Source organism: Cyclopterus lumpus, chromosome 9 (genome assembly GCF_009769545.1).
Source record: "Cyclopterus lumpus isolate fCycLum1 chromosome 9, fCycLum1.pri, whole genome shotgun sequence".
NCBI classification, from domain to species: domain Eukaryota; kingdom Metazoa; phylum Chordata; class Actinopteri; order Perciformes; family Cyclopteridae; genus Cyclopterus; species Cyclopterus lumpus.
The window spans coordinates 6,877,978-6,901,513 of NC_046974.1; the positions used below are offsets into that span (position 1 = coordinate 6,877,978).

Sequence of the window (23,536 nt, forward strand, 5' to 3'; positions counted from 1 at the left end):
TATATATATATATACTATATATATATAGGGTACAGTAAACAAATACCATCTTCCAGAGTAGTGCAGATTGTCTGACACCTCAGACTGGGGGGGGGGGGGGGGGGCCGATGGCCAAAAAAACGGAAATGCCTTGAATCTGATTACAAACACTGATCTAACTCCTTCCCTGAGATTAGGCAGTGATTTCAGTGTACAGAATCAGTGTACTGTTGTAAAAGGCTATTAATCAATCGACGCCGTGTGAAACGGGACTGGAAGATTTGACTTTGTGTTGAATCATCCTGCGAAAAAACTCTGGTTACAATAGTTCTGGCCAGCAGCCATGCGAAGGAGAGCAATAGAAGCCACAGAGCAGCGTAAAAAGTCCTAAATGTGCAGCGCTGAAGACAAACCATACACCGAATACATGAGCGGCAACGCCGTGATAAGTCTGTGACATCTTCATGTGAAATTAAAGCGTGAGACGAATGTGTGTGTGCGCGTGCGTGCGTGTGTGTGTGTGTGTGTGTGTGTGTGTGCGCGTGTGTGTGTGTGTGCTTGTCGAATGAGGGTGCCGTAAATTGCCGTAACACTTATAACATGCATCACGTGGATCACAACAGAGGTTGGAGCAGAGCGGATGTGTCTGGGGTTCTCTTAAAAACCGCAGCGTGTCTAGGAGCAGTGCGTCAGGCTGAGTTTGATCACGCCTTCCCGGTGCAGCTTGTAGAGCAGCTTGAACTCGGTGGGCAGCTGGTGGGTCTCCTGCCACTTGGTGGTGAATTTGGTCCCTTTCTTGTCGTAGTAGTGGTAAGGCAGATCCTTGCCCGTGTTGGGGTCCCAGCCAAAGGGCCAGAAGCCGTAGAGGTGGATCTCGTCGCACATGGCGGACGCCAGCGTGTACATTAGGATTCCCGTGCTGAGGCGTTTGGGGGAGAGGTTTTTAGTCTTCCAGTATCTGTATGAGGGGGTGGGGTGGGTGGGATACATTATATTAAAACACCTCTGAATACCACGATTAATCCTTCATCATCATAATCCACCATAATCCCACTTCCCTTATGACTATATGCAGGGGGCGGGATGTAACTGAATACATTTACTCAAAAATAGTACTTTTCTTAATTGCAAATTCGAGATACTTGTGCTAGTATTGTCATTTCATGCAACTTTATACTTCTCCGCGACGTCTCAGAGGCAGAGTAACATAAAATAGGCAACCGTTAAGTTAAGTTGCCATATCAATTCAAAAGGTAGTTTAATATTTTAATCTTTCATCCAAGTGACCAAAAGTGTCACTGTCGATTATAATAACTGTAAATTTATTTTTCCATGGTGAAGATCTAAATGGTGGTGACGGTCCTTATGGAGCCGGTTATCGTGTTATAATCCTTTTTTTTTTTAGTGCCAACAAAAACGTGTCTGTAGAGTTGAGAAAAAGCGTCAAATGAATGGTCAAATGTAGGAGTTTAATCTAAAAATGTTCTTCCCTAAATCATGAAACTTGTCAGTTTGACTTTAGACTCTATGTTATTTAGGCAAAGCTTTATATTTTACAGAAGTTTGTTAATATTATGCTAATATATATGTTAATATTCCCCAAAATAATGTATAATATATGGGCAATACCCAGCGCAAGATCTTCACATATGATTATACTTTCCAGTTAGCGTCTTAAGTCACGTCAATTGACAAAATCTGAACCAACAATCAGATCCACACTCTTACTTGTTGACATCGTGCATGATGTTTCCCGGCCAGGCCAGTTCCACCTTCAGCTGTCCCCTGTGCTCCACAAAGAAGTCCACCAGGGTCCTGGTTACCGTGGCTGAGGTGTGGAGGAAGAAGGCAGGGATCCACAGGATGGCTCCCTCCAGCTTCTTCAGGTTGAGGAAGAAGTTATTCCGGTCTTGAATGGTCAGCAGGTTATTGTAGTACCTCTCCAGGATGCTGGGGTTAAAGGTGGTGAGGTTGGTCTTCTTGCCCACGTCCTTGGAGTAGACCTCCGTGGGGGCGAAGTTGCAGCGGAAGACGAAGTCGGCCTGGTCGATCTCCGGGCCGCAGTGGCTTCCTGTCAGGATGCCGCTGTTGCCCACCACGGCGCACATGCTGTAGTGCTTGTTGTGGATGGGAGAGGTGTCCGGGAGCAGGGACTTCAGGTTGTTGCTGATGGAGAAGACGTACTTGTGGCTGGAGTAGTCAAAGTGCATCAGCTGGCCGACGCGCACCTTGTTCTTTGTGAGGGAGAAGTTGGTAGGAATGTCGATGTAGGTGAAGATATCTTTCCTGAAAAGAGACCAAAACACGTTAACACTGTGAAAGAAAAAGAAAAAAGTGAAAGATGTACTTTTACTTTAATGATAGCAGCAATACTGCAATGTAGAAATACTCTGTAAATGCCCAACATTGGGCACTATTATATGTGATATTGGATTAGTATTGCGTATGCATTAATGTGTAAAAGCAGGATCTTATTGTTGTAGTTGGTTGAGGTGGAGCGCAAGAAGAAGAAGAAGAAGAGTAGAAAATAGTTCAGAATTAAAATATCTCACTTCTGCTGATAAAAAGCCGTCTTGTTGAACTTCCATTTGGACGGTTTTCCTTGGAGCTCCTCATTCAGGGCGTTGGTTAACGGGATGAAGGAGGGGTCCAAGAAATTCATGGCAAATTGAGACCTGTGGAGAAACATCACGTGAAATAAAATCCAGAGACTCCGGTGTGTGAACTACTACTCTCTTGTTTGTTTTTGTTTGGACATGTTGTATAGGTATTAATAGTATTCAGAAGGTTTTTCTGAGGTATTTGAAACAGGAGAGCTGCATATATCTGTTGTGGTTATTGTGAGAAAACAAGGAGCTTTCCATAAAGTCAATGACACACATTAATGTTGAACGTAATCACATAAAAAATGTTATGTTTAAAAAAAAATTGTTAATCCTAATCTTTCAAATGGAGCAGTGGAAACCCATTTTAATATGTCTGAAGCAATTAATTAAATCTCTAATTTATTAATATGATCTTTTGAGTCAATAACCTTTGGGTTGCCAGGTTGTGGGACATTACTTTGACTGGTTGTACCCTTTGGACCGCTTGAAAACGTCTGCAAATTGAATTATTGACAATTTACAGTTACAGCTAAAACGGCAGATTAGATGGCTGTAAATGTAGTGGACTGAAAAGTTAAATATCTCCCTCTGAAATGTAGTAGAGTAGAAGTAACAAGAAAAATAGAATGGAAACACTCAAGAACAGTAGCTCAAAATTGTACTTACACTATTACCTGTCAGACTATAATGTAGCAGTGTAAAAATTGCAATATTTCCCGTGAAATATTGAGAAAGTACCTCAAGCACAGTTGAGTAAATGCACGTTTGAGCCGCACCAGCTGCATGCGATGTCGCGGACAATGCAGACGTTTACAAGTACTTTCCCCGCACGACGTGCATCGCCCATGGCAACACCATCAGCAACCTCCGACCAAGCTCGCGGTTTTGATTGACGGGAAGCATTTTTGCCATTGAATGGGAAAGTGATGCGTTTTATCCACGTTGAATCGTGCTCGCGCGGCGGCCCCGACTCCTCGTGTGTTTACATTCACACACAAACGACAACAACAATCGATCTGCATCAACACGATCGGTTATCGCTCACCGAAATCCTGCGTGGAACATGATCCTCGGGCCTCCCATGTCATATTTGGAGGAGGCGAAGAGGCTGTCTTTTCTCAGGGAGACGTAGCTGATGAGCGACAGGATGAGCACGGCGACGCACAGAATAACCAAACCCAGGGCCTTGGCGATGCGGACCATCTTGGGTGCGTGTTCATTCCCCGTATGGAGCTGCAGCGAGGCGTTGGCCTATGTTGTCATCGCCGGGGTCGGCACACTGCCTGCCTGCGCGGTTCAGACACACGGGCGCTCGTGGGCTCATACAATCGAGTAAAATGGACGGCTGGTGGTGCCAGTCGGCTGCATGGTGAAGATGCACAGGCTCGGTCTGCTCTCATTCACTCTCTCCCCGACTGCTCCTTCTTCCTCTGCTGCTGCTGCTGCTTCACACTCCGCGGCGACTCCCCTCCAGGCTGCCGGTGTAATCATGGAGATGGAGCAGGAATGCGTGTCCACACATCCAGCCTGCTAAAAGACAAGCCCCCCCCCCCCCTTCCCCCCCTTCCCCCCCCGTCTTCGTCCACAAACCAGAAGCAGCAGCCTCACTCACCACCTCCACCTCCTCACATATACACACGCGCGCGCGCGCGCACACACACGCGCAAACATACACACGCGCACGCCCACTGAGGCAGGCTTCTCCGGAGCTTGCCCAATAATTAATTGAATGAAATTGAATTGGTGAGATGGGGGAGGAAAGATCGCATAAATCTACTAATTTGTGCCCTCTGGTCTGTAATCTGAATTTTTACTCAAGTACATTTGAGGCACTTGTACTTTACTAGTATTTCCACGTGTTGTTTCTTTATAGCTTTTAATACGCATACAAAGACATGTGTCATTGTCGGTTAACTGTAATGATCCCCACGAGGAGCAGTCTGAACTCCACCGTTACCAGCTGTAACAATAAAGTGAGGCACACATGGATGCATTATTAATTATAATTTAAAACATTTAACGTAATTTACTCTGAGTACTTTTACTTTTGGTACTATTACTGAAGTTACATTTTAAATGCAACACCTTTATTTGTAACAAATATTGATGATATTGTTACTTTCACTTAAGTAGAAGATTTGAGTACTTCTTCCAATGATTTTGAATGGATTTGAAGTATACTTGTACTTTACTTGAGTCATTCCGTGTGGAAAGAAAGGAATGTTGTTGTCAGGATTCAGCCAGTACTTGTACTTTTTACCTCACATTTGTTTCACAGCTAGTAGACTATACTCAGATTATTAATATTAAAATAAATCAACAAATACATTATGATGCATTATCATCATATACAAATATATGGAGGAGTGCATTAAGTAATCCAAATGAACTAAATCTTTATCAGCTGTAACCATATAGTGATGTATCAATAATTGTAATCTAATAATTGATTGAATATTATTGTGAAATAGGCAGTAATGCATAATGAGTATATACTTTAGAGATTTAGAATGCATCAGGATGCATAACTAATGCACAACTCCTAATGGTTTCATGTATTACTGCAGGATATTAAAGGAATCCCTGTCCCTTAAGCATGTGGCTTATTTATCATGAGGACACATGAACATTTTAAAATATGACAAAACAGTTCTTCTGTATATGACTTTTGGGAGAACCAGAATAAGTCAGTGATTCCGGTTGGTTTCAAGGAAATATCGTGCAATATCGATGCCACAATGTTTGACATCACCACACAAGCAAGTGAACTTGAACAGAAAAAAACAAACGGGGTGAAAAGCACTTTTTTTTTTATTTGGAAGGGAAATTCCTATTTCTGACCCTTCCAACATCTTCCACATCATATTTAAAATACAACACACAGTATGTAGAGTTCACAAAACATAACATTTTTTTCCTTCTTTCTTTTTTACATTTTATATACATTTTTTTCAACTTTTTTAAAGCTTATTTTGGTAAACTTGAACAACACCCATTCATAAATCACATATTTTAATGCATCCATGCATAAACAGTCTGGCATTTTCACACAAAGATGTACTATATGTCACATTGGGATTGTGCATATGTATGACATATTCTAGCAGAATACTGGATATATGTAGATATTGAGTAGAAACTGGGTTAAAAAAGATGGAGGGTGTGCTAGTGTGTCAGCTGGTATTCAACAGTGAGTGTATCATGACTGACACAAGTGATACCGTGTGCTTCACTGATTTTCCACGAATGTACCAAGCTCGGACACAAACAAAACACAAAGGGAACATCTCGAAAAAAGACATTCAGAGGCATTACCATCAAGCTGCCAAGATATTGCAATTTTTCCATTTTTACGATAAGTATATATCTTTTTTTTTAACATAAAAAAAAAAAAACAGACAGTAAACTGAATCAACACAGGCACTTAATGATTGAAACACGTCACCTGTCGTACCTAAGGTGGTACTCAGGGTTGCTCAGAAACATGGTGACTACCTTAAAAACAAAACGTGCATCCGCAGCTGTACTGCACAACGAGGACACGTCACTTTTTGCGGTTGAGAAAGGCGGAAGGGAAGAAGGCACCTTCGCCGTCACTTCCTGGCGAGCCGCATGGGCTGTCCTCTCCACAGCTCATGTCCTCACAGGACTCCTCACTGCGAGAGAAGAGGAAGCCATTAATACTCAGGGTATCTTCAGGGTAGAGCTGAAACAATTAGCTGGTCAATCAACGAGTGAACGGACAGATGTCTTCTGTGCTTCTGGATGTGTCTAGTGAAGTCGAGAGAAAATATTGCTGTGCATTTAGCTTGGAGAAAAACATTTAAAAAGGGTGGAGTTTAAACGATGAGGCTATTTACAGGGAGTATCTAATGAAAAAATACTATTGTGCAGTAAAAAATAGCCCCTTTAAATCAACGCCAATTTTGATGATTTTTTTTTGTTTAAGTCATACCTCAAGAAGAAATATTAACTGTCACTGGTTCAAGCTTCTGTTTTGTTGATGTTTTTTTATTAACTGAATCTCTTTTGGAAGGTCGGTCATACAAAACAAGACATTTGTAGACGTCCACTCGGGTTCTGTTAAACTGTGATGGCCTGTCTGCAGTATTTGCTGACATTTTATAGACTAAAAGATTGATCAGAAGAATAATCAATGGATGGATCAACGAAGACAGTAATTGTTAGTTGCAGCCATAGTACAGAGTGATTGATATCAACTGAGGCCATAAGTGACATGTGAGTGATGTATTAAATTATAGCAAATTAAGGATTTGGGGTTGGTAAGACTGACTTCTCCAGGAGTCATTTAACCATTCAATGATCCTCAACTCTAAAATAAAACACCTTGTTTTCAATTACTGTTAGCAGCTGTGATTTTGCCGAGTCATGAATTTAAGGGCTTCAAATATGAGTCTGTTGGCATTCAGGAATGACCGTTTCCTCAATATCTCAGCAGCCCAGTTTATTCAATTATACGAAATTCTGCATGAAGGAAATGGAAAAACTGGACTATTAACCTCTCACGCTCGTCCCAGATCCCTTCATGAATAGTTGGCAGGCCAGGCACACTGAAGTGATTGGCCTGCAGATTCTGGGCCGTTCTCCTGGAAACGATCCAAACAAGCTTTTTGTTATCTGGTTTGTTACATTCGCTTGAGCGGTATTCAGTCATGCATTTGGCCACAAGTTCCTTCCAGTGGAGCAGCTCGCTGTCGACGATCTGGAAACAAGAAAAACAGGAAACACCTGAGAGGCTGCAGACAGAAATAGTCTTGAACATTACTGACACGTGATCAGACAGTGACACTGACATGCCACATTGTACAATTCCAAAGTATGTATAATACAAAGCAGAGGGATGTAAGCAATTATGGAATTAGTGGAGTAAGGAAAACACACTTAAGCATATTCGCCACATAAGAGCCTTAAATGCTGCTCAATATTTCTTTTAAAAAAACATGGTGTGGTGCTAAAATAGTGCCGCAAAAAGTGAATTATGGAACCTCTCAGCAGTGGAATGAAAAAGAGAAACAATTGTCTTGATGGTTATTTATAGAGAATATAGATTTAACACCAGCAAACACATTTAAGTTCAAGCTTGTACGGACAAAACAATACATTTTAAGACATTAACATGGTCTAGATTAACCTGTGATGGCCATTTTTCACTATATGTCAACATTTTCCAACGCACTCAATATGAATTAATTGAGAGAAAAAATGAATCACGTGTTACATCTCTACTCTTGTTTTTACCTTTAGGTGTCTTTGGAATTGCTGTACAATCTTCAACAAGGTGATGGACTGCAGGGCGTCAAACTCCTGAGCAATGAGGGACAGTGCCAGCACTGATGGCTGTAAATGAGGAAAACAGCGTACCAATAAGTCACGCAACTCAAAGTGTGAATGCTGCTATGGTGTGAAATTGTCGCCCGAGAACAATCCTTACTTTTGCTTTAGAGAAAACAAGACGGCATAAGCAGGCTTTAAGCTGGGCTTCCAGTCTCCCAATGCTTGGGATCTCCTCCCTTAAAATATAGAGGGAATCCTAATGTGATCCGCCAGTACAAAGCTCATAAAGCATAATCTATTTCACCAACTCCATGCCAACTGGAGCAATGCATCTGCAATAACAACAAGAGTAAGGCTAAATAAAATGAAATTACCGTCCAGCAGACCGGAATGTGAAGGTTGGGTAGTAGAGGCGAAGAAAAGTTAAAGCTGTCACTGCTTCGGGCTCCACGCTGAGCTTCTCCGAGATGATCTTCTCCATGCGACACAGGTCTGACACGGTGAACTTGCTTTGGCTGATGCGAATGAGCTCATGGGTGGGCGAGACATTGTTCGCTTCCTCAACCATTTTCGCAGCAATGTGAAGACAGCAGACTCCGATACAGGGCAAGTGTTTGGGCTGCACCTGACACAATGACACAACAGTGATAAGTGTGAGTCAACATCTCATGATTCAAGGTCAAACAAAGTCACTGTGGTCGTGTTTTTCTTCTCACTGGAGATACAAAACATCCAAAGTTGTAACGTGAACCAACATACTCAAACTAAATACTCTGTTAAATTCCTACCTTCATAATGGTGAGGAATCTATCCAGCAGATTGACCGCTTGAACAAATGTTTGAGTGCTGTAGCCAAAGAAACTGGTCAGACCCCAAAGTTCTTCCACTTTGGTGTCCCTGCATTTTGCAGACACTCCACTGTGATTCTGAAAATATACCACTATACGTTAGATAGACATCTCTGGGAAGTGAATTTTTTTGGGGGGAGATCCCATAAATCTGCACCGACACCAACAAAAATGTAAAAGTGTATCAGCAGGTGTACCTCTGTGGAAGCTGACTCCATCATCCTCAGGCCGGTCTCTCTGGGAAGAAAGTTGTACTCTTTTGCACGACATGACTTCAACTCTTTCAGGAGCAAGCTGTCAATGGCTTGAAGATCCCTCATCCTAGAAAACAACACATTTCGAGCCATCTGCATTGCAATGCAAGAGAGACTGCGCATGAATATTGTGTCGTTACCATTGACACCCAGTAGGTGTCACTCATTTCCTCAGCAGCGCCCAAGAAAAACAACACATTCCAGACCTTAATTATGACATAGTTCTAAAAGTACAACAAACTAAACAATGGGAATACTGTATTAAACACTCACACAATCAAAGTTAATGTTGACATTGATTTTAGCTTAATGTGGATATCTGCTGAGCAACAGAAGCCAGGTCACATATAACCTATAACTGGGTCCCTATTACACAGTTCAGACGAGGCTGAATCATTAGACCGTCAACGTTGATCCAATCTTGAAATAATAAGTCCGGGTTCACAACAACATATAGGAATGCCAAAGAGCGGAAGGCGTCCGAAACATACATAATAACGCCCAAATAAATGGTCTCACATCAATAGCTAGCTAACGTTAGCTTGACATCGTAAAATCAACAAACCTTCGTCTTTTTTCGCCCGGAAGCCGCAGACGAGCAGGAAATAACAGCGCCGCGGCTTAATTACGGCTTCCAGCTCTTCAAGTTTCCATTGTCAGTCCGACGGAGGTCCGTAAATGTTAAAAAAAAAACAAGACCCTTGATTCCTGCTGAAAAGAAAGAAGGTCCGCCCTGAATAAACAAAACAACTGCTGACCTGTTCGGAAAAACGACATTGACCATCATGCACCGCTGGAAACGCCCATGTGTCGCCCATGCGTCGCGCATGCGTGGTCGTGTCATCAACAGTCGGGGAGGTGAAAGCGGGTGTTGGCGGATTATTTCAAAGTGTCGGGCGCTAACGTTACTTTTGCTGTAATTTTAAATTAAATCATCTTTAGTGAACAATACATCGGACTACAAACAACGTGAACTATTGTAAGTATTATCACCAAATTAGTTACACCGAATTATATTAATTTAACGTTATATCATGAAAGCACGACGTGAGATACGGAAGCTGTTTCCATGGTGATCGTGCTTTACCTTCAAATACAATTCACTGGCTGAAGTGAAGCGTTAGACGTTGACTTCACTTAACGTCAACCGACAGGTTGGTTACGAGCGAACTAACTTTAACTGCAGAGATGTCGTCGGAGTCTCGGCCCTCCGACCCGCAGGTTTCCAGCAACAATCACGTCTTGCACTTTGAATCTCCACCGACCCGGACTCAACTAGCACAAGGAGCTAACGTTACAACGGGTATGTTAGCTAAAGTTATTAACTAACGTCAGATAAGGTTAGGTTAACCATCTCGCTCAACGGATTTAAAATGGTACAACTTGTTGTCACCAGAGACCCGCGGCGCCTCCCCCCGGCTGAGACTGAACAGCCTGACTCTGGATGAATTGAGGTATGAACACAAAACTCTCCATGCAAAACCAAAATGCCTTGCAACCGTTTGCTCATTGGATATTTAAAGATGAACTACCATCTACAACTCAACAGCAGCCATAGCTTTTTAGCTAAAAAAAAAAAGTATCTACAAAGACAATCAAAGGGACAACATAAAAGTTATTAAAACACACAAAACATGAACAATAGGATCAAAATACAAATACAAACTGGTCAACACTAACCCAATGATGGCAGACTGACCTCTGATCCTTCTTGTATTTGTCGACTTGACATTTTAAATAGTCTATGACAGGACTCTGAGTTATGCTCTCCATCCCGCCGATTTTCTTTCCTTTTAAAACAAAAATGATAGCGAGGACCTTGACAGGCGCACCAAGGAAACACAGAGGCTTCAGGAAGAGGTGGAAAACGAAACCAAAATAACCTTGGAGAGGTTTGGCTACTCATACGGCATCCACAGCTCACCTGAACGAAACAGCCTCAACCACAGTAACTATTGTGAGTACAAGCAGCGTCACACAGCATATTGTTTCAGTTAAAGCAGACAGCGAGATGAGAACAACACCCACGTTATGATGCAATGACCAAAGCCGAAAGTTATTCTAAAACCTAAATCACCTGACTAGGTATACAGATGGCTAGGGAAAACACTGGAAAGCAAAGTATTAAAACAATTATTCAATATTAGCAAAAGCTCCACCCATGTAAGTGCTACAAAAAGGCATGTTTCACCAAGCCATATCGTTCACAACATACACTGTGTGTATTTTAAACTTCCTTTGCTCTTTTGGCAGATGTTTCGCCGGAGGATTCCACCACTCCTTCCCCCCACCAGCAGCCAGAGACTCAGCACCTGGTCTGTGATGTGGAGAGTATGAACCAAGGGGATTTCGGCTCTCCTGGAAAGGAGGCATCGGTAAATGCAATAGATGACTGCGTTCTACTGCTGTCGGACTTGCAGCTTGACACGGTTCATACTTTTTTTTTTTTTTTTACAAACTATGAATCTTGTTAGTTTGCTGCTGTCTGAATTACTAAATGTATAATGATTTCTCTAAGTAATGTATTATTTGTACCCTCTGAAACACAGACATGTGATCAACCTGATCAAGAGACATTCAGTTTTACCAAAGCCATCGTGAACCTGCAGGCTGAGTGGCACAAAGTCCAGAATGAGAAGGACGTCCTGTCCAACCTCAGGTGAAGACACTGATAACAAAATGTTACTCTTGTAAATAAGTGTTTTGAATCTCTTGGACCCACATATTTTTGTATTTGTAGAGTGAAGGATTCAAGGACACACGTTGGGCAGATGGAAAAGATGCTGTTAATCTTGGAGGAGCACCAAGACACCAAAAGGACCGAGGAGCAGAAGCTGCAGGAGGCGGAGCTCGAGGACGAGGCGTCGGCATTTGGCAGGAAAGTAGAGACATTGGAACAAAATGTAAAAGAGATGTACTCACGGTTGTCTCAAGAGGCACAATGTAGAGTCGGCGCCATCGCCAGTCCTAACGCCACCACTACTTCAAGACAGCTGTCGCCGGCTGCTAGTTTAACTGAGGACTCTAACAACGAGTCAGAGAAGCTACAGGAGAGACCTTTTCCGGTAAGTACGAGAAGTCAGTTATGGATCATATTCAGTGTCCTGTCCATACTTTTCCTCTTATTATGTCTGATATGTTTTTCTGTTTCATAGCAGTCAATGCAACATCTGTGGAGTGAGGAAAGCGGTGGAGAAAATAGGCAAAATGAAAGGTAAGAGCTGCAGCGATAAATCCGATAATCGGCAGAAAATAAATCGGCAACTGTTTTGATTATAGATGAATAATCCCTGTAACTTTTCCAGCAAAAAACAAACATTTTCTTAGATTCTTAAATGTGAAGATTGTCTGCTTTTCTTTATCATATATAATATAAATACAAACATCGTTGGGTTAAGTTCTAATCTAATTTTAGTAAGAAGAATAGTAATTGAACATAGTGTGGGTTGTCGGCCTATTAGAATACACACTGTACAACGAATTACAGTGTTTTTTGTATTACTTTATTCCTTCCAATTTTTTTATGCTAAAAGCCACAGTGTGCCGTTGTATATCATAAGTATATTATGTATACTACAGCAGATTTGTTCACTCTTCTTATTGGTCTCTTCTAGAATGGAAGACCTGATTGAAAGTCTTGGCCAGGAGATGGCGCTGTTGACTGACAAACTGATCTCATCAAAGAACAACAGCTTCAGCTTAAGCGTCAAGTTGGAGAAGCTAAAGTAAGTGTAATGTTTTTTCAGAGAGTGTTTTCAGTCTAAGGCCACTTTACTAAATGATCAGGGATGATGAATTCACGTATATGTCAGAAATATATATACACTTGTATCCCAGGAAACTTGCAGAGAGACAGACATTACTGCACCGGTGTCAAGTCAGTGAACTGGAGTCAACTCTCTGCAGCCATACAGATAAGGTAAGGAAGAGTGTACAACATTACTATGAATAATATAATGTAAGCAATGAGATACTGAGGCTGCTGTCCGCCATTCACTAGATGTATAGACCAATAAAACCACCGTAGCTTGAAGATTAGACAAACTCAATGGGGAGAAGCAAAACCGATGGAACTGATGCCTCCTCTATCCGAATCAAAACTTAAATTAAATTAAATTAAATTAAATTGGATTTGATTTGTGACATTGTAGGTTTGTTGTCTGGAGCTGCAGCTCAGTCAGGCTCAGTCCCAGCTGCTGGACGCCCAGAGAGAGAGAGAGCGATCTCTACAACAAGCCGAGGAGCTCCGATCCCGGCTTGACCAATTCAAGGTGCAGCAGCAAAACGTGGAAACTGACGTGCCGGGTTAATTTTGTGTGAAGTAATTAAAGTGATACTTAAAGTCGGTACATTATGATGCAACACCGAGAACAAGGTGTGTAATCTGCTGGTAAAACAGTTTAAGACACTAGTGTCAACGAGGAGTGCCAGGCTCAGGTGGGGGTTATGAATTATTGAATATTGCCCGTTCCATTGCCATTACTGATGCTGCACGAACTGGTGGCCATACATTGGTTATAGATGAAGCTTATTGTCAGTAGGTAGTTTACATCTCCTAACCTCGATGTGAACATTGCCTACAGGCCCTGCTGGAGCAGAGGGCTCAGGAGGGGGAGACATCCCAGGAACTCCTGGAGGAGAAAAAGAAGGAACTCCAGCTCTGCCGGCATGAAGCCCAGCACGTAATGTTCTAATGGAGATCACGTATTATTATTATTATTATTTTTAGTCTTGGTTAATAATACAACCATTTATATATATATATATATATATATATATATATATATATATATATATATATAAACCATGATCCAGGGACTGTGTTCATTTTGATAGCTCATTGTACTTAACTGATTTTTCCAGCATCTTGCCAGGTTGGAAGAGGCTCAAAGCCGATGCCAGACTCTGCTTGCAGAAGGAGAAACACTGAGGCTTAAGCTGGATGAACGAGAGAAGATGATGGAGAGCAGCTTACAGATGCACAACAGCACCATCAACGACCTTCACCAGGAGAACAGCCTTCTCAGAAACCAGCTAAACCAGCACAAGCTGGAGATTCAGGAGCTCAGGGTCAGGAGCGCGGCCATTTAATTTATTCTTCTTATTGACTTCAATACCCCATCACTAACCTCCCGCTCTTTGTCTCTCTTCTTTGCTCTTGTGCCACATGCTGTATAGGCCGAGTTGGACCGGCACAAGTCCGACCTGGCTGCTGCGGAGCAGGACAGGCTGCAGCTCCAGACCTCTGAGGCTGAACAAAGACTGCGTGTCCAGGAGGAAACTCTGGAGAACCAGCAGCTCACCATCCAGATGGACATCCAGTGCTTGCAGTTACTCACCCTCACGAGTGAGTTGAGCTTTACCGATGTGTATCGCCACACTTAAGACCAATATCCATCACATAAACAACACTATGGTTGTGAAAACAAACTGAGCTACGTTTCCCTTACTATGATAATGAATGACTAAATGAATGAATAAATATTTGTCGTGTCCGGTTGTTAACGTGACCTCGTGGGATTATCAACAAAGCAGACTTTCCTATATGTATTCACACCCAGCAGTATCTCACAGCACAATACATATAGTGTCCTAGTCCAACAATTAGATAAATATATGCACACAGCCTCATGATTATAAACATAGTATACAAATATTTAAAAAACATGGCCTCACAATTCATATAAATTAAAACATTGTATGTCTGATTTAGTTCATGAATAAACAATGGAAAGTCTGTGATTCACATAAGGTATGAGTCTTTAATTAATTAATGTGGACTTACATCATATCACATGTTACCTCTGGACCGCAGACGAGTGTACGCGGCGGGCCTTTTCATTCACCAGGAGTTTTCCTAGAAAGAGATCTGCTCTCTTCTTCTTGTCCTGCTGGGTTAGGAAAACAAAGAACCTTGTTCCGTATATTTTCACTGTCAGCCAAGCCCTTCCATTGCTGTGTGTGTTAAGTGCGTTTCACTCTGTGGATCTGATCCATGTGTTTGTGCGGGCACCATTTCAGAGGAGCACGAGGAGCTGCGGCAGCTCCACAGCTGCAAGAATGAGGAGCACAAGGGTGCGGTGCTGAAGCTTCAGAGTCAGCTAAGGAACACCCATGACGAGCTGGACCAGTTCAGATGCACCCTGAGGACCCTGAAAGGAGCTGACGGACACGGTAAGATTCATGACATAATACACTTAATTAAACATTTAGTGTACAAAGAAACATTCTCAAATGTGTTGTGCCTTATTATTTTGTATATATATTTTCTTATACCGTTAGTATTGACCTCTTTTTGTATTCTTAATTAAAATATATATATTTTTTCCCAGGCCTCCAAGTAGCCATGGACATGCAGAAGGAGATCACTGCCAGGAGAGAGCAGGTCGACTCCCTGCAGTGCAAAATCCAATATTTAGAAGAGAATAAGGACAAGATGTACCAGGTAAAAAAAATGCAATGTACCAGCGTTTCTGTAGATCATTCAGATATCTGGAGAGATGACTCTCTCCAAGTTAGCCATTCAGCTCATCGAGATCCATATGTCTCTAATTGATAACAACAATAAAAATGACTATTATTTAAGAAATTAATTTATAAACTACTTTTGAAAATCTTCCAAAATACGCACCTGGCTCCGACTCGAAACAGTGAGGAGTGACCCAACCGGAGTGACTTCATCTGAGCGAGTTCAGGCACTATGAAGTCTTTGGGGACATTTCGAAACATTTTATTTTTGTATTTCTGGGACACCAAATTGCTCTACTGGAACACAGTCCCACAGAATAATGTGTATGTCAGCATTTGTTTGATTTTTCTGTTGACCCTCCCCATCCTAAAATAGAATAGAAAACAATTAATCCCACTTTTTGCATGCAAAAGACAGTGATGTGAATTCGCAAAATCTGCTATTTAAAAAAGAAAAAAGTATATTAAATGACATATACATATCACATCTAGACAGGGCACCAACATATACAAAAATATCCTATGTACCCACCCTCTTCTTTTTATCCTATCCAGGAGAAGCACTACCAGAGCCTGGAGAACCAGCGGCAGCTGCAGGCTCTTACCTTCATCAGGGAGGAGAAGAGACAACTTGGCAATGAGCTGGAGGCCCTCCGCTCCAAAGATAAACAGTTGAGGGAGTGGATCGGCCAGCTGGAGGCAATCCTTCACACGGTGATGCTCATGTGTACTTTGAAAGTCTTTCTTCTCGTCAGTAAATTACAGCCAAATGTTGATTTGGTGTTAAGAGAAGCCTGGATATGATTGTGACAGACATAATATACATAAAACACATCTAAAGTTTTGAGTCCAAACCAGTTTTTATTAAAAAAAAAAACATCTTGATAGTTTTCAACAATGAAGTGTTGACCATGAACTGCAACATCTTTGGTTTGTGTTTGGCCCGTGAGTTTCTGCTCCATTTCATTCCTCATTTACTGTCCACTATGTAATAAATACATCAAATGCCCCCAAAAACAGATACATATGAAAAGAGTTTTTTAAAAAAAGGGTGTCCAAAAAACTGCTCATGTTAATTTGTTTATTTCCCTGAGAATTACTATCATTTAATATCGTGCGGTTTTCTATCCGTCACTCTCCAAACAGTTATCATCTCACTCTGGAACAAAACCAAAATGTTTATATTTTTAGGTAAATAAAGAACCGTATCATCTTTCCTGTTCTGTCTCTATTTGTGTCCATCACTGTGTTATTGCTTCAAATTCTCTGTATCTTCCCGAAGATGACGGAGAGCTTTGCAGACTGTCAAGACTTCTTCCAGCTGAAGGAGCAGGACTTCTTCCGTCTGAAACTCCAACATGCCCTGGACTTGAAGGTAGAGCTGATTAGGGACAAAGAGTCTTTTAGTAAGAAGGCATAGGGCTTATCCACTTATACTCTGCCTATGTATGTAACAATTTACCCTTGTTTAGTTTAAATTCTTTATGCTAAGCTTTACTTTGTCATGCATGTTTGATAGTAATGTCTTTATCGACAAATCTTGAGTAACAACCAATTGTGTCCTTTCAATAGGAGCTCCAAGGTCAAAATTTGCACACAGCTCTGAATGTACCTCCATCTGACCTGGACTCCCCGTCCCCATCTGCACTCACCGCCCCACCCGCCTCCCAGCACGCCTCCAACACCCAGATCACGGTACGGTCAGGAACTCCTCATATTCCGCCTATCTCCTACGGTTCCAGCCCATCAAGTGCGTGTTGTTTATTTGGCTGCACAGACACAAGCTCAGCACATCTGCTTTGCCTTTGACTCAAAAACATTCAAAGCATTACATTCGTGTGCCAAAGTGAGAAGCCCGGCTGTAAATCATTTCACCCAAGCAGTGAAACACTGATTGGTTTTGTGCTATCTTTAAGTGAAATGTGTGCGATTGTCTTGTATTCCCTGGGTTCTCTGTTCAAACTCAAACTAATCGGTCCACCTCTACATAATAATAACATCACCTAAGCAGTGCATTGGTATCTTTCTCTCTCCTCTCCCTCTTCCGGCAGGAGTGCCGTGCCTGGGAGCTCAGGTCCCTCGTCAGAGATCTGCGAGGAGTGATTTCGGAGAACCACAGACCACACACGGATAACAGGAGGAGGTCTGCACCCGACAGAGTGCACAGAACCGCATTGTACGTCTGGCTCCGTTCCCACACACTGCGAGGATTAGCTTTGCTCTTAGGCTAGGTTAGGTCACATATTATAATCATGTGACGCTACTAAGTAAGCAGGAAGTCATTTGGAGCGGAGGAGGATGAGGAGGAAGGGGATCCATTCACGAGTGGCTTCATTTACCACGATGTGTTTCACCATTTCTACCGTACGATGTCATAAAAAGAGACACGCTGTTGACCTCGTCGAAGTTTAATGTCTCCCTCCATATTTTAATATTCCCCCTGCACCCACAGAAGTACTGACAAAGCAGAAGAAGTAAAAGCTGATTCCAGATTGAGAAGAAAAACCTGCGGCAGGTAGGGAGCTCGCCAGAACCGAACCGACTCGGTGTCGTCTTTTTTTCTTTTATGTTTATGTTTTGTCTCGAGGCTCGGAGACGCTCGCACCATCTTCCCCGTGACCTTTTACCCCTCCTGCAGCATGCACGGTGCCACAGGCTTTGTACACGTGATGTAATGCGCGTGTGTCTGTTTGTGTACAGCGAGCCGCATTTCCCGAAAGCAGCCGAGCTCAACGGAAAAATGACCAGCAACAAATCCTGCTGTGAGAGTGAGTTTCTGTTTCTGTTTTTCACCCCTTTTTATGAATGCAGTGTGCATCTGCCACACAATACAATTAAATTAATTAAAACTCACATTTAATTAGTTTACCTATTTTTAAGCAAATATGGCGACTATTCTCGTGAGGATTTCCTGTTTTTTTTCTTCAGCAGATTAATCAATAAATAACAAAATAATTAGTTGAAGCCTTATATTCAATAGACAGACTATATACAACAAATTGTGTCTTTTAGTCAATTCTCTAACATATACATTTGAACTTTTCTAGGTTGTGTAATCTCAAGACCAGCGACTGCAGTGAGGTTCGCTTCCTCCCCACAGCTGCTCGCTCTGGGCCGCAGGTCACCCGTCTACTCCTTGCTGACCTCTGACCCAAACAGCTGACAGTGACGGCGACACTAACTCCCGAGGCCCTTCTCACCAGTAAGTTGTTAGTATTGTGTATCAAATACACACAGTCTGAGTCATTGGGCGGCGTTTCTTCAAGATATCATTTATATATCAAACTGTATATTAAAAGAGGGAAAGCTAAACAACATTCACAGAGAAGTCCAGAACTTTAAAGCAGAGACAATTCCTCACTAATGATTCCATCAGCTGTGGCTCAGCTCGGTGTGTCAGGATGTAACGAGGCGACAACATCCATTTCAGTAATAGTAAAGTTCTGTGTTCAATTATCCTTCAGCAGCTCTCAGGCTTCACAGACTTTTCATCAGATTGTGTAAAATGTATTTGTTCCATCAAAATCTCTGTAATGCTATTCCTCAGAATGAATTAAATAATCTATAACCCATTTTCTTTTTTGTCTTTCAGAAAGCTCCTTTTTCCAATTGTGAAGGCTCCCCAGAGGAAGTTATCAATAAATGAAATCCCCGCACAGGTGTAGCTTTGTAATTCATTGTTTAAATATAGGGTTTCTTTATTCATGTGTTTGAGTTGTTAATTAACACCAGTAATCATGCCGAAAAACAAACAAAATCTGTATCGTATATTTGAATATTTGGTGGTGCACACAGAACAGTATGACAAGCTTGATACAAATAAGACCGTCGCATCTTTATTGGATGTTCAAGTTAAGTTCCATTAAACGTGCACACAGAGCTTCAGCGTCCTTAATGTCACCTCGTATACCGAAACACATTTAAGACACTTCTCCTTTTGCTTTCTTCGTTGCAGTGTGGCTTTAAAGAGCGTTTCCGATATACAAATGCTGTGAAACACATGCAGGTCTTGTGAAATCCCTTCTTGCCTTTTTAGCCTTCGTACATTGTGGATTACATAACTCCTCATAGCTACTACGGTTTCATCTGTTTCAGCTCCTCGTTCAGTCATCAAACCAAAGGTTTCACATCGTCCTCATCTCGTCATGTGACTGGTCATAACTAAAGCTCCTTGGGCGTGTTGCGTGGGTCTCTAACTGTATGTGTTCTTGGATTTTTATCATACAAAGCCATCAATAATAAAGAGACTTTGGGGCCCGTGACAGGATTTCATTCTTGGCCCGAGGAAGTCTTTACTTCTTCCACCTCAGTGGGGAAAGATGGCGATGAAGTGTCTTGAACGCCAATAATTGCATATTCGCTCACATTGGTCTTTTTGTCCTGCAAGAGTCAAAGGAAAGTCCAACGTGTCGTCATTTTCAACACTGTATTGCTTCTTGCGTTAGGTATGACAATCAGTTCCTTTTGTGTCCGAAAACTTACCGGAAAGGAAAACCGCCTGCCGGAAGGTTTGGCGGGTACTTTCATGTCCCTGTGGGTGCCCAATGGATTCCCTTTTAGTGGATTCCCTTTCAGTGGATTCCCTTTTAGTGGATTCCCTTTCAGTGGATTCCCTTTTAGTGGATTCCCTTTCAGTGGATTCCCTTTTAGTGGATTCCCTTTCAGTGGATTCCCTTTCACCGTCCGGCCCTTTTTGATACCGTCTCCGTTCTTGTGTAGAATACGAGGGTCTCTGGTCACCGTGGCTGCTTTACAACGATTGAGAAGTAACGTGTGGCCTTATTAAGATAATATTGATACTACCCATCAAATTGCCAGTTTACTTGCATTTTTATCAGCAGGCGTTCTGTGTGTTGCTCTGTTCACGTCTTCCTTACTTGGCTCTGTGTGGTTTTCTTCATTTTCCTCCTCCGCGTGGTCACCTGGCGCCGTAGGAAGGCCTGAGGCGCCGCTTACGCTCATGTCCGGGTCCAAAATGGATACCACCTCATCAAATAACTGTGGAGGAATAAAGACACCCTTTGAATCTGATTTAACACGGGACACACTCTTCACATAGTAGTCCAGACTGCCGTCATCTCCACTTACCTCCGGGGTCATGTGATCCTTGTAGTGCGGGAACATAGCCAGAGGATGCTGTTTGAGTTCCTTCTCCACGGCGGCCACGTGTTCTCTGCGCATCTGCTTTCGGATCATCTGCTTTGAAAAGCAAGCGTGCTCTTTGGAAGTGCACTTTCTCGGCTTTTGACCGGAGTTGGTGGCGTTGTGTTTTGGAGCGTCGTGGAAAATGACCGGCGAGACACCTCCCCTGTCTCCGGAGAAGACTGACGAGCAATCACTGAAGTCATCGAGGCTCACGGACGCAAAACGGGAACACGTGCCGACCGAGGAATTCCTGTTTGCCGGGGCCTTAAGATACTTGGTCTGCAACCTCTCCTTGTACCTGAGGATTAACAGAGAAAATAAGAACTTTATTAATGTTATAAAGCCGTTTCAGATACTTAAATATGATGAAGAGAATGATGAACAAGGGTACTTTGTAAGTAAACTTTCTGTACTAAGTATCATGGAGGAGTATGGCCTCGTCACGGGGATATTATACCAGACAAAAATGGCAGACAGTGTAATAATGTCACTATAATTGCTGCTGAGCACCACCGTTATAGTTTCCGTAAGAATAATGAATTTCCATCCGTCACACACTGTTAAAATGAATGTTTGCATGCACGTTTGTGCATTTCAACCACATGTCCGTTGCTCTCCGAGTCGCTCTCTTTTTACATCCTCCTTGATGCCAGTTGGACACTCAGAGTGTCATATCGCTGCCGGAATAGGAGACGGTAATATTAATATTCTCTGATAATTCAGGCTACTTTAACGCGTGGGCTCTTGGAGTTGTTTCATAACTGGGTTTATTCTGTTGGGATCCCAAAGAAGGTAGAATCTGGTAAAAACAAACAGTTGAATGTTAATATATCTCTACTTAGACAGGCCTGTAGTTATTGGTGATATTATATTTTACAGCATCACAGTGCAGTTTGTCCTCTGCGCTTCCCTTTTTACCTGTTTCCACCAGCTCGTATAGTTTCCCTTCAGAAAGATGCTATTAGTTTCACGTCTATTGTATTAGCTGCAAACCATATCCAACTTTTTTGTTTTTTTTCATCATTAATACATATGTTACAGAATTTCTGAGATGCTTATGTTTAGGAGAATAGGATTTTCACCATGAAGTAAAATGACGATATATAGCTGAGGTAATATCAATTGGAAATGTTTCTACAATATTTACACCAAGGTATCCATCTCTTTCACATTTTGGGGTGTTTTAGGACATCGCAGGTTATGTTACACACAAGTCTGATGTTCTTGGTGAGACTTAATTCTGTCTCAAAGTTCTGATCCGCATTGCATATTTATTTTGTCCTCTTAGTACTTTTGACACGTTTAAAATAGGAGTGTATTTTTGTAATCCTAGTCTCTTTGACTCTCTACTTGACAGCAGGCTGATAATGGCTGTTATATCATTCAGGAACCACCTCAGAGGTATTTAACCTTAAAGAGATTGAACTCACGCATACTGTATTGTCTAAATGAATTAGCTCAGTGACTATTTTAAATGATGTACAGTAACATGTTTGTCTTTCTGCCTCCTCCTCTGAATTCTAAGTATTTCTCACCTTCCCTCATCGCCGCCTATTTGTTCCGTCCTCAGACTGGTGCAGTTCAGGTGAACAACAGCTATGAATGTTGAGAGTGAAGAGCCATCACATTTAAACAAACACTATAATTCATCCTCAAGCAAAAGACACATTTGTCATACAACCATAATGAGTTGTTTTTTTGTTAATGTGATGCAATGTCATAGATGAAACTGGCAAAAAAAAGTACCCAGAGTAGTAATAATTAGCTGCGGCTGTGTTCACGCTGCAAGCCTGAGTGCTCAATTCTGATTTATTGCTCAGATCTGGCTGATCACATAATTTCTTTAATTGGCTCACATCAGATTCCAGTGTGAACTGGTCACGCTCCTCAACTGACCCTCATGCGCAAAAGACAATGATAAAGGTGTCACATGCAGCACATTGGGGAAGTAACCACGGAGGCCAGTGTTTACGGTTTCATATACAAGTTGATGATGACGACAGTGATGACACATAAATTATGTTTACATGTCTTTTTGTGGAGTAACGGCTGCTACTTCTTTACAGGGGTGTGTGTAGAGGTAGCATTGCAAAATTCAGACGTGTATCTGATTTAAGACCAAAGGCCAAAGCAGAATAAAAAAAGATTAGATTCAATGTGATTTGTGCTGTTTACGCCGTTGTTGTATGTAAGATCTTAGTAAAACTTTAGCCTGCAGTGTGACCAAAGGCCTTTCATGGTCTTGTATGAATACATTAAGATATTACTAATCCTAATCCTAAACATTTTCAATGCAGGAATTTGAGATATTTTACATTGCGGTACTATCAAAAATACCTCTAAGTACTGGTCCCCACTACTGGTCTACATCAGTGGAAGTACTACATGGTTAAAACTATGGGCCTCGTGGTTTAGTAACTCATAACGGCCCATTTCAGAATCATATATGATATGACTGGATTATAATTAATGCATTACATCATGTTCATGCTGTCGTTATTGGCTATCAATAAGCCTATCAAATAGCAAAAAAAGAACAATAGTTGGAGTGACGTCAACGTTAGAGAGTAGAAAGTGGCACACAATGGTAACGCGACCACCAGCTGTTCGTGTGAGCTTCACTTACCACGGGAAAACGGGCCTCGCGTTTTCTCTCTCCATCCCTTAATATCATTTAATTTAATAATAAGGTTGTTGAAAACAAACAAAAAACTCCACGTAAACTTCGATGGCGTCACGTGTGTGTCTCCCAAAATCAGGCTCGCGACTCGCTCCGAGTTACACGTGTTTGTTACTCGGTGACTATGGCGACGGCAGAGGTTCAAGTCAAGGAGGGAAATTAAATAATCTTTTTTTTTCTTCTTACATTAAATTAAATGCATGAACATGTCTCTGCTACGGTCGACCAGTATTATCAAGTCATAATTAAACATTTTGTTTA

The 23,536-nt window shown here is 41.9% G+C and overlaps 4 protein-coding genes across 12 annotated transcripts; 1 reads left to right on the forward strand and 3 right to left on the reverse strand.

Moving 5' to 3' along the window:
- Nucleotides 1-100: 100 nt before the first annotated feature.
- LOC117736791 (sia-alpha-2,3-Gal-beta-1,4-GlcNAc-R:alpha 2,8-sialyltransferase-like) lies at nucleotides 101-4,130 on the reverse strand. Of its 2 annotated transcripts, none has more exons than XM_034542346.1 (4): nucleotides 3,631-4,130; nucleotides 2,532-2,654; nucleotides 1,708-2,265; nucleotides 101-937 (listed from the first exon to the last, which is right to left on the reverse strand). In XM_034542346.1, exons 1-4 carry the CDS (start codon nucleotides 3,786-3,788, stop codon nucleotides 655-657), a joined length of 1,122 nt encoding a protein of 373 aa, XP_034398237.1. In that variant the 5' UTR covers nucleotides 3,789-4,130; the 3' UTR covers nucleotides 101-654. The 2 variants fall into 2 exon arrangements, with proteins under 2 accessions (XP_034398237.1, XP_034398238.1); XM_034542347.1 differs by lacking the exon at nucleotides 3,631-4,130 and adding an exon at nucleotides 3,324-3,624.
- A 1,248-nt stretch (nucleotides 4,131-5,378) lies between these two features.
- LOC117736389 (cyclin-G2-like) lies at nucleotides 5,379-9,782 on the reverse strand. 2 transcript variants are annotated; one of them, XM_034541702.1, is made up of 8 exons: nucleotides 9,548-9,782; nucleotides 8,926-9,075; nucleotides 8,669-8,806; nucleotides 8,255-8,505; nucleotides 8,038-8,116; nucleotides 7,845-7,943; nucleotides 7,106-7,308; nucleotides 5,379-6,241 (listed from the first exon to the last, which is right to left on the reverse strand). In XM_034541702.1, exons 2-8 carry the CDS (start codon nucleotides 9,073-9,075, stop codon nucleotides 6,130-6,132), a joined length of 1,032 nt encoding a protein of 343 aa, XP_034397593.1. In that variant the 5' UTR covers nucleotides 9,548-9,782; the 3' UTR covers nucleotides 5,379-6,129. The 2 variants fall into 2 exon arrangements, with proteins under 2 accessions (XP_034397593.1, XP_034397594.1); XM_034541703.1 differs by having other exon boundaries at nucleotides 8,926-9,049; nucleotides 9,548-9,769.
- A 30-nt stretch (nucleotides 9,783-9,812) lies between these two features.
- LOC117736387 (coiled-coil domain-containing protein 158-like) lies at nucleotides 9,813-19,108 on the forward strand. 7 transcript variants are annotated; one of them, XM_034541692.1, is made up of 24 exons: nucleotides 9,813-9,961; nucleotides 10,137-10,285; nucleotides 10,379-10,436; nucleotides 10,794-10,939; nucleotides 11,236-11,411; nucleotides 11,532-11,641; nucleotides 11,723-12,047; nucleotides 12,138-12,196; nucleotides 12,597-12,707; nucleotides 12,820-12,901; nucleotides 13,134-13,253; nucleotides 13,566-13,664; nucleotides 13,846-14,052; nucleotides 14,161-14,329; nucleotides 15,004-15,156; nucleotides 15,315-15,427; nucleotides 16,006-16,164; nucleotides 16,733-16,825; nucleotides 17,023-17,145; nucleotides 17,502-17,626; nucleotides 17,903-17,965; nucleotides 18,151-18,218; nucleotides 18,498-18,652; nucleotides 19,043-19,108. In XM_034541692.1, the coding sequence occupies exons 2-23, from the start codon at nucleotides 10,171-10,173 to the stop codon at nucleotides 18,611-18,613; spliced, it is 2,790 nt and encodes a 929-aa protein (XP_034397583.1). In that variant the 5' UTR covers nucleotides 9,813-9,961; nucleotides 10,137-10,170; the 3' UTR covers nucleotides 18,614-18,652; nucleotides 19,043-19,108. The 7 variants fall into 7 exon arrangements, with proteins under 7 accessions (XP_034397583.1, XP_034397587.1, XP_034397585.1 ...); XM_034541696.1 differs by having other exon boundaries at nucleotides 17,906-17,965; XM_034541694.1 differs by having other exon boundaries at nucleotides 12,141-12,196.
- Nucleotides 19,109-19,152: 44 nt separating this feature from the next.
- Nucleotides 19,153-23,309, reverse strand: zgc:158260 (uncharacterized protein LOC571389 homolog). The gene is made up of 5 exons (XM_034541704.1): nucleotides 23,222-23,309; nucleotides 20,539-20,893; nucleotides 20,328-20,448; nucleotides 19,933-20,198; nucleotides 19,153-19,830 (listed from the first exon to the last, which is right to left on the reverse strand). The coding sequence occupies exons 1-5, from the start codon at nucleotides 23,254-23,256 to the stop codon at nucleotides 19,720-19,722; spliced, it is 888 nt and encodes a 295-aa protein (XP_034397595.1). The 5' UTR covers nucleotides 23,257-23,309; the 3' UTR covers nucleotides 19,153-19,719.
- Nucleotides 23,310-23,536: the final 227 nt, after the last annotated feature.

Bases quoted from the DNA above. Each gene is read 5' to 3' on its own strand.
- LOC117736791 (XM_034542346.1), bottom strand. From the start codon at position 3,788: ATGGTCCGCATCGCCAAGGCCCTGGGTTTGGTTATTCTGTGCGTCGCC. The intron at 2,655-3,630 runs GTGAGCGATAAC...GTTTCTCCACAG, and splicing joins ATGTTCCACGCAGGATTTCG to GTCTCAATTTGCCATGAATT. The intron at 2,266-2,531 runs GTGAGATATTTT...GTCTCTTTTCAG, and splicing joins ACGGCTTTTTATCAGCAGAA to GAAAGATATCTTCACCTACA.
- LOC117736389 (XM_034541702.1), bottom strand. From the start codon at position 9,075: ATGGCTCGAAATGTGTTGTTTTCTAGGATGAGGGATCTTCAAGCCATT. The intron at 8,117-8,254 runs GTAATTTCATTT...CTATATTTTAAG, and splicing joins ACATTCCGGTCTGCTGGACG to GGAGGAGATCCCAAGCATTG. The intron at 7,944-8,037 runs GTAAGGATTGTT...CCTCATTTACAG, and splicing joins TTGTTTTCTCTAAAGCAAAA to CCATCAGTGCTGGCACTGTC.
- LOC117736387 (XM_034541692.1), top strand. From the start codon at position 10,171: ATGTCGTCGGAGTCTCGGCCCTCCGACCCGCAGGTTTCCAGCAACAAT. The intron at 13,665-13,845 runs GTAATGTTCTAA...TGATTTTTCCAG, and splicing joins GCCGGCATGAAGCCCAGCAC to CATCTTGCCAGGTTGGAAGA. The intron at 17,966-18,150 runs GTAGGGAGCTCG...GTTTGTGTACAG, and splicing joins AGAAGAAAAACCTGCGGCAG to CGAGCCGCATTTCCCGAAAG.
- zgc:158260 (XM_034541704.1), bottom strand. From the start codon at position 23,256: ATGGAGAGAGAAAACGCGAGGCCCGTTTTCCCGTG. The intron at 20,894-23,221 runs GTAAGTGAAGCT...GTTAATCCTCAG, and splicing joins GCGAGGCCCGTTTTCCCGTG to GTACAAGGAGAGGTTGCAGA. The intron at 19,831-19,932 runs GTAAGTTTTCGG...TGACTCTTGCAG, and splicing joins GCAGGCGGTTTTCCTTTCCG to GACAAAAAGACCAATGTGAG.